This window comes from Anser brachyrhynchus (genome assembly GCF_964034855.1).
Source record: "Anser brachyrhynchus genome assembly, chromosome: 5".
NCBI classification, from domain to species: Eukaryota; Metazoa; Chordata; class Aves; order Anseriformes; family Anatidae; genus Anser; species Anser brachyrhynchus.
The window spans coordinates 527634-536264 of record NC_137699.1 but is presented as its reverse complement, the minus strand read 5'-3'; the positions used below and the strand labels follow the sequence as shown (position 1 = coordinate 536264).

Sequence of the window (8631 nt, the reverse complement as noted above, 5' to 3'; positions counted from 1 at the left end):
AATGGTAACTTCTGGTTCTGTCATTTTGCTTGAAAAAAACAAGTTCTGGGGGGATTTCAGCTACTATTTTACAGCAAATACCAGTATTGAATTATAAAAGAATCATGCTCTGGTGAATTTGGAAAACTTATTTGTCCAGTTAAGTGCTCTATGTCTAGATTAATGAGTAACTTCTACTTCAATTAGTTGTTCTCCTGCGGTGTAATAGTTGGGCTTCTTTTTCTCTATAAAAACTCTTCTTGTTTTCACTTCATCACTTAGCACCCCAAGATGCACATTGCCCCTGGTAAGCTGCCGTTACTCCTGATGGGGATAGTTTGTATTACAGAGTTTCATGCTGTACCATTCGTTCTTCAGAAAGGTAGGATCAAAATTTCACATCTAACTTTAAGAGTTTTCTAAGTACTAAAGCTTTTGTTCATACGCAGTGAAAAGCAAAGGAGTTAATGCTGAAATAAAGAAGCTGCGTTAGTTTCACCCAGTGGGGTTTTAACCCTGAGAGCTTGTAGATCTAGGCACAAGGTAGCATTAGACTAACTTGTCTGGTTTTGATTGTTTGCTTTTGTCCAGATCCAAGTCTGTAACTGAAAGTTAACTTTTAATAAGTAATTCTTATGCAGCTTTTGTCAGATTCCTTGATGATTCAGAATGAATAAAATTAAATAAATGTGATTTATAACTAAGTAAATAAAATTAAATACTCTCAAATTAGCAGTAAGTTAATGAAGGTCCTGGTTTAGCATGTTACCCATGGGCTGCAAACAAAATATAGTGAGTCTTCTCTTACATTGTCTTATATCTTACAATCCAGGGCATACTTCTTTTTGGCACAATCAATGATTGCAGTTGTTCCATTTCCTTCATTAATATTTACTAATTTGTGTAATTGTACACAAATGTACATTAGTGTACAATTGTACATTTGTGTACAAAATGTACACTTTGTACATTAGTGCCTCTGTGCCAGGCCATGCCTTCCAATTTTATGCTGCTAAAAAGTAGAAAAGCATCAACCCAAAATAAATCATTCCTTCTTTTTCTCCTTCAATCCCTCAGATCCTAAGTGTGGGCAGAAAGTTCATGAGACAAATCCGTGGAGTTACCTTAACCTTTTCACTCGGATTGTTGGGGGGAGCCAGGTGAAACAAGGCTCACATCCATGGCAGGTTTGCACAAACAAATGAGGTTTTATCTTCAGAACAAAGTCCTTGCTTTCTTCATATTCATAGAAATGACAAAAGAAAACTGGTATACTTTGTGCTTATTGACACTTAATGACATATTGTTGAGCTCCACCCTGCATTTATGAAAAGCAGTGAAGCAGGCTGAGAGGACATGAATCTGTCCTGCTCTCTAAGAAACCTTTGCATATTGTTTATCATTAATTCTGAAAGAGCATCTTTAGATTAGTCTATGTAAAGATGCATGGGCGAAACTGCTCAGAAATAGGATACCCCAACACCCATAACCATTGTCAGGCATCATGGATTTGCACTTCAGAAGAGGGTACCTCATGGTGCTTGGTGATTTAAGCTTACAAACTGAATAAAGGTTATGGAATAGATGTCAAGGACTCTGCGGTGTTCCCAGTGACCTACAAAGGAAAAAAGAGCGACTAGCCAGTAGCCTTTACAGCATGCTGAATAAGTCAGTGAATTGGCATTTCTTATTATTTCTTAGATGCTTTTATCTGGGTACCAAGTCATAGACAATGAAAACAGCAAGGTTTAGCATCTCTTAGTCTCAAGGAAAGTAGGAGTACTGTGAAAGCATCTTTGCTTGAAGTGCAGCATGTACCTTAGCTATGTGAATCTGTAAAGTCTTCTTTATGTGACACAGGTTTCCTTGAAACGAAGGCAGAAGCATTTCTGTGGAGGCACCATTGTTTCTGCTCAGTGGGTGGTCACAGCAGCTCACTGTATCTTAGACAGGTATGGATGTGATATTTCAGGAACAGGTTGCAGGTGCAGAAAAACATTGATTATGAAAGTGTGTGTGCTGTAGCATCTTTCTTTGGAGATTACTTCCAGGTACTGCTCTTTCATGTGTAACCAATATTTTCCATGTTTTAACAAGAAGGGAGGAAAAAAAACCACCTTTGAACGTTTCAAAACTAAGAATAAAATAGCCTTACAAAGTGAGATGAAGACTGATTTTGGAAGAGTAGGTAAAAATCTAATATAGATATAACCTAATTATAATTATCAGGTGATTGCAATATTTTTTTTCACAGGTAGCATCTAGCACCATAGGTGCAATTAAATGGTGAATGGACACAGTACTGATTTCTTGCATGCTGATGACATTAATGACATTCAGCCTTAGTTGAAAAACAAAAACAAAACACAAGGTTTCAGTCCTGATTCTGTTGTGGCTTCACAGAGATTCTGAGATTCTACATTCTAATTCCCTGACAGTTAATACTGAATCTTTGTACTAACGGATCACTTAGAATTTTACATTTGATCTGTATCAGAAATAGTATATGACCACATCTTGGTTAAATTAGCCAATAATAACTGGAGAGTTTTTATTAATTACAGAAGGATGGGCAGTACCTGAATCAGCATAAAGCCTCCTGACACAAAAGTAATTCATCAAGTTGGTGAATAAATCTGAAGCAGAATAGCAAGTTCATCATGATTGTTTTTTTGTTTGTTTCCTTGCTGCACATTTTGATTTGGTACTAGGAACCCCGAAGCAGGATTCACTACGTTTTAAGACATAAACAGAGAATGCTAGAAAAGTGGTATTATTTTTTTTTGTACTTCTCTATACTCGAATTTTCCATCCTCTGAAAATGCAGTGTGATCAAACATTTTTAAACACAAGAATAGGAGCTGGGTCTTTAGCGAACCTCTTAAACACAATCAGGAGTGTAGCAAAATGTATTTCTCTCGGTTGTTTTATCTCTCAATTTCTACTGTAGGGCATGCATATTGACTGTAGATCTTAAATGCTTTAAAATCTGAAGATGAAAGGTATTAAGTATCAGTAGTAATAACTTCTCTGTTTATAAACAACTACATTTTTACTTTCGTTTTGAAGATTCTATAGTTGAATTTTTATTTTGCTCTTCTGCAGGAACGTACTTGAGTATTTGAATGTCACTGCAGGAGAGCATGATTTGAGGATCAGGGAGAATGGAGAGCAGACACTCCCCGTTAAATATGTCATTAAGCATCCAAACTTTGACCCCAGAAGGCCGATGAACTACGACGTTGCACTTCTGAAGCTAGATGGAGCCTTCAACTTCAGTAAGACCATAGTTAAATATGGGAAATGTGAAGAAGAAAAAGCAAGGATAAATTGTCAAATGCCTGATTAATATTTCAGACACCACAAAAATAATTAGTTTTAAAGAACTAGATGAAAAATAAAGTACTTTTTTGTTGTTACTTTTTCAAATATTTATCCAGAAACTTCATGTCCATGTGTGGCAGGTTCGTCAGTTTTGCCAGCATGTCTTCCTGATCCAGGTGAAAAGTTTGAAGCAGGATATGTCTGTACTACTTGCGGCTGGGGACGTTTAAATGAGAGTAAGTCACTGGAATTGTTCTTAGACTTTCTAGTTTCATTGACATTGGCTGTGTCAGTCTTTGCTTCCTTTGTTCATCCTTCTCTTGCCAATGGGCAAGGACTTGTATAGCAACTTTGTATCTGTGTAGCAGGTAGTTATTTTCAGATGAGCAAACATTCTCTTACCATATTGTTTGGTTTCAGATATTTACTTGAAAATTATGTCTGTCCCAACATGCAGTGTTAGCTTATTTCTGAAGCTAAGAGCTTCTTTACATAGGCTATAGACAGCCCAGAAGAAATGATAAACTGGTCATAAGAATTGTAATCTCAAAATGGGATCTTTGCTAGCTTTTATGTCTACCTGTGAATTACCTCAAGATGGATCACTAGAGTACACAGACCCGTATTTCATGTTGGAGACACTTTGAAGTTTATTCAAGTAAAATTGCTTATGTATGCAAAACTGGATGTTTATCAAAACATGCTTGTAAACATAAAATGGCCCAGAGCAAGTTTCCAATGTGTTTTTCTTTGTGTATTAGCAGTGACATTAAGTTCATCTCTCAGCATTTCTTATGAACATTTTTTTTTTGTTTCAGATGGAGTACTCCCTCAAGTTTTATATGAAGTCAATCTACCAATTCTGAATAGGAAGGAATGTTCAAGAGCTTTGTCATCTTTAAAGAAACCCATCCAAGGTGACACTATAATGTGTGCTGGATTTCCAGATGGAGGAAAAGATGCCTGTCAGGTCAGCTGAACAGAGGGCCTTGTCTACTTACAAGTATTTCTCTGAAGCTCAAGGCTCTGTGCACCTAAGTGAATAAATACACTGCACATTGTGATATTTGGGGTATATTTATTTTGATGTGTGAATTCTTGGAAAAGTTCTGTATGGAGGAATGCAATTAATTACATGACTCTATTTTAATTATTGTGCGAATTGCATGATAAGTGTCTGACAGCAATTTCACAGTGTATCCCAGTGCAGTAATGCATAGAGCTTTCTAACTTTAGAAAACTTGATAAACATTGATTAGTGAATGCTACTAACATAGTATGGAGGAAGTTAGAAAGTTTTGCCTTGGAAAGAAGTGAGATAAAATTGATTGTTGCTTGTCATGTAAAATTAAAAAAAAAAAAAAGAAAAGAAAAGCAAAGCTCTCATGCTGAAACACAGCAGATGTGCACTTCAGAGTGAATTAATCTCTCCCCCTCTTCAAAATCCTGACTAAATATGATGTCTTTTTTTCTTTTTTTGCTTTTTTTTTTTGAAATGACTATTCTGTTTTGTGGCAGGTTTATTACTGTGATTAAAAAAAAAGGCAACTCAATAAACTCTTAGAGGCTTGCTCAGTGGTTGGTATGCATGCACTTTTGTAAGCTGTGGGTTCTGGGGGTTCTTACAGGGAGACTCAGGGGGCCCTCTTTTGTGCCGACGTAAGCACGGTGCCTGGATTCTCGCTGGTGTGATCTCCTGGGGGATGGGATGTGCTCGTGGCTGGATAGGTAATGACAAGAAGAAATATTACGAAAGAGGATCACCAGGAATATTCACAGACCTCAGTGCGGTGCTTTCCTGGATTCAAGAAAATATGAGTGCTGGTATTAAGTCTCCACAGTAATTTCTCTCTCACTTGTGACAACTCTTCTGTCTCATAACAACATTTCATTTATCTTTTTCAAGATACAGTACTAATATTATCCCATTATTCCTGTCAAAGTATTACAGCTTTTCACAATGCCTTTAAGTAGATGGTACTGATTGGTAATTGCCAAAACCAAATTGAGATTATTGTAAACGATTGTTTCTCTTCCACTTTGTCTTCTAACTGGGTGATATTTGTATTTATTTATTTATTATTACTTATTTGTATATTACCTTTAAGGATGGTCTTTTTATCCAGCTAGCCAGTTAACCTGGTATTTTTGGTTTTAAGTGGAAATTTAACCAGTTGAAAGTGTCTGAAATTCCATATGCACCTCTTTGAAGTTGCTTATCGTTTTCCTCAGCTAAAATGTATTTATTGGGCATTTGACTATATGGGCAAAAGTCGTGGTCTCAGAAGCATTTCTGCTTACTCTGCCCGAAAGGCTACATGTCCTCTGTACAGCAGAGCAGCATGAAAATTATCAATCACTTCCAAAGTCATGCAGCTGGAGATATAGATAACATTATGTCTAGGTGTTAACTTCACTCAGAGCATTAAGAGTCTGAATTAATATTTTCTTCCATTTTGAGCTATGTTCTTTAAAAGATAAAGGAGATTGTATTAAAATGTATGTGGAGAATTGGAAAACTGAGGAGGTGTGTTTTGAGAGGTTTTGTTAGTCAATGGTTTAAAAAAAATGGTGAGAAAAAATAACAATTTCCTAGCTTCACTTGCCACTCTTTTACACTGTTGGACTGGTGCAAAGAATCTGGACTGTAACTGCTGTCAGGTTCAGTGTCTCTGTGTCCCTGATGTGATGGAAGCAGTTGGATTCTGCTATCCTTCCCTGAAATGTATCATATCTACTCAACCCATAAGTACAGAGACAGTGCTGCTCAGATTGGTTAATTCTAGCAGTGGTTGCTCTAGAATTGTTTATTCTGAAATTAGCATTGCCTGAACTTGCAATTTTGTTTTAGTTCCAAGCCTAGTTTACTGTAGGTGCTATGTCCCCAGGAAGCATTCAAATTTGCGTCAGTGCTAGCTGTATAAACTTACTATTTCACACTGTTAAAAATAGAGTGTATGTTGTGAATACAAAACTACAGTAATATATTCTTTTTTTCACCCCCTTCCTCCCTTATTAGACCTGAAAATGAAAAGTTCTACACGTGAGTACAGTATTTTTTCAGAATCTTTTATCTATGTTAGAGCATAACCAGCCTTCTCCCTGAATAGTCTGATAGATAATCCGTGAAAGAAGAAACCTATTTGTAGCGTGACTCATCAATGCACTTTAAAAAGCATAAATGCATACTTTCAAAATACACTTTTTTCTTCTGGCTCAGTTAAAAAAAAAAAAAACAAACAACTTATGTAGGATACTACTTAAGTGCTGGTGACTTCAAAAAGGAATTTCCCTTAAGACAGCTACGTCTGAAAAGTAATATTTTTATTGAAATGTAAATAGGATTAATGGGAAAAATATAGAACAAAGCCTCAAGCAATGCAAGAAATCCAGTTAGTGAGGTTGATTCTGTATAACAATATAGATTCTAAACAGGAAGCATGAGATACATTGATAGTACTTCTGAGCAGTTTATGATGAATCTACTTGTCCGATGTCCATTTCTGTGAATGAAATGTAAAAAAAAAATCAAAACCAAAAATAACTAAAACCAGCATATATGAATATAATTTGTTTTACAATTGAAGTTTTATTTTGATTCTGTCATGTTTATGTTCTTTTTGGGCGCAGTTCAACTAGATACAACTTCACATAAGGATAATAGTAACTCCTGTGAACTAGATCTTAGAATTTCAGTTTTTACTATCTAGAAATTTCTCAGATGACAAATAAGCTTAGGCATGCAGTCAGTTTGCAATAGGCTTGTTTAGGCCAATGAGCATTGGGTGTCTAAGTGCTGTCTGTGTCTTTCTGAAAATTTTTACTGGTCTTCCTAGGACAATTTAGGAAAGATAATCTTTAAAGTACATGACTCATTATTTTTTTTCCTGTAAATTGTTGATAAATGTCTTACTAGCTTACCTTGGCAAGGAGAAAGAAAGGCAAGAGGAGGCAATTTTTGTAAGTAGTTGTAGTTTCTAGCAGTAGCTATCTCAACAGAAAAGCTTTTGCTTCTTCCAATACCATGTTGTACTGTTACAGAAGTATCCTGCTGTAATATAGCTAAGAACATTATTATAAATGGACAGCAATGAATGTCTTGTGATATGTATTTTTTGTCCCTGAAAAATACTTTTACCAAAATCTTAATTTAGCAAATGGTTTATTCAAGGTAAAAAGCAAGCACTGCCATTTTTACAGTAAAATATGATAGGGCTCTGGCAGTGCTTGGTTTTTGCCTCCAAATTCTGTGCTTTAAAAATGGCTTGCTGTAATTTTAAATAAAAGAGAGAAGACAGGAAAGACCCAACAACATTCTGCCATCAGTAACAAGGTACTGCTGAGCAGTCTTGAGTCTCACAATATTCTCAGATGATTGCAAATGTATTCTTCCTATTTTGTTTTTACTCTGCAATGCAGCATTTTGTGGTGTTCAAGATGGCAAACTCCCAAACAGTGAAGGAGAATTACATTTTCCTGGAAGTCTCAAACAGTTCTATCAAAACCACCAGTGAGTAGACAATACAGAAACCTTGTCCGGAAACTCTTCCTGGTACCTGTGTGGTTGTTTTTCGTTGTAGTTTTGTCAACAGGAACAAATCTATCATTTCAGATTGTGTGTATGGACTCTACTTGTACCGGAAGGAAATTATATATTCCTTCGTTTTTCCCACTTTGATATAGAGCCAGAAACATTTTGTGACTATGATTCTTTATCAGTCTATTCAAAAGACAACAGACTTATTGGTGAGTTGCTGTCCCCTTGTTCTTTGAAATAATCTGTTAGCATATCCTTTCATTCTAAAGGCAATTAAACCTAGAGAGGACATTGCAGTTGATGATGTTTTACTTGTGTTTTCATAATGAACACATTGTGACATGTGATCTAAACTAAACGATGAGAGGTTGTGAGAGGAAAAGAATGGAAGAATACCTGTTAGGGAGCTGTGTCAGCATGTGAATTGATGGTGTCAAGGATTTTCAATTTTTAATATTTTAATTCTATTTTTAATATTTTTATTTTCTTTTATTTGGGCTAATGGATTAATAGTGAATAGAGGGGATTGGATAGGCAATTTGCTTTTCATCTATAGTTTTTTATAGCCAGGTACAAAAAATGGTACATCAAAGTTTTCTCAAGTGACTAAAGACTTTGAACTGTGATTACTCTCTGATATCTTGTTTCAGGGAAATTCTGTGGAGGAGATCTTCCATTACCTATTTTAATTGGCTCCAATAGTATAAGGCTGAAATTTGTTTCTGACAGCAAGGATTATGGAACTGGTTTTTCCATGACGTACAAAGCTCTTACACCAGATATACTTCCTA

The 8631-nt window shown here is 35.8% G+C and overlaps 1 protein-coding gene across 9 annotated transcripts in view; it reads left to right on the top strand.

Moving 5' to 3' along the window:
• Nucleotides 1-8631, top strand: part of OVCH2 (ovochymase 2) — a 41678-nt gene that overhangs the window by 20698 nt on the left and 12349 nt on the right. For 8 of the 9 annotated variants that reach the window (XM_080593411.1, XM_080593415.1, XM_080593409.1 and 5 more), the window contains 11 exons: nucleotides 262-361; nucleotides 1057-1166; nucleotides 1840-1931; nucleotides 3085-3257; nucleotides 3444-3539; nucleotides 4122-4273; nucleotides 4932-5127; nucleotides 6323-6346; nucleotides 7723-7813; nucleotides 7916-8049; nucleotides 8491-8631. In XM_080593411.1, coding sequence (XP_080449537.1) covers nucleotides 262-361; nucleotides 1057-1166; nucleotides 1840-1931; nucleotides 3085-3257; nucleotides 3444-3539; nucleotides 4122-4273; nucleotides 4932-5127; nucleotides 6323-6346; nucleotides 7723-7813; nucleotides 7916-8049; nucleotides 8491-8631 — 1309 coding nt within the window. The remainder of the gene's footprint in view (nucleotides 1-261; nucleotides 362-1056; nucleotides 1167-1839; nucleotides 1932-3084; nucleotides 3258-3443; nucleotides 3540-4121; nucleotides 4274-4931; nucleotides 5128-6322; nucleotides 6347-7722; nucleotides 7814-7915; nucleotides 8050-8490) is intronic. The other variant, XM_080593410.1, reaches the window with a different exon arrangement.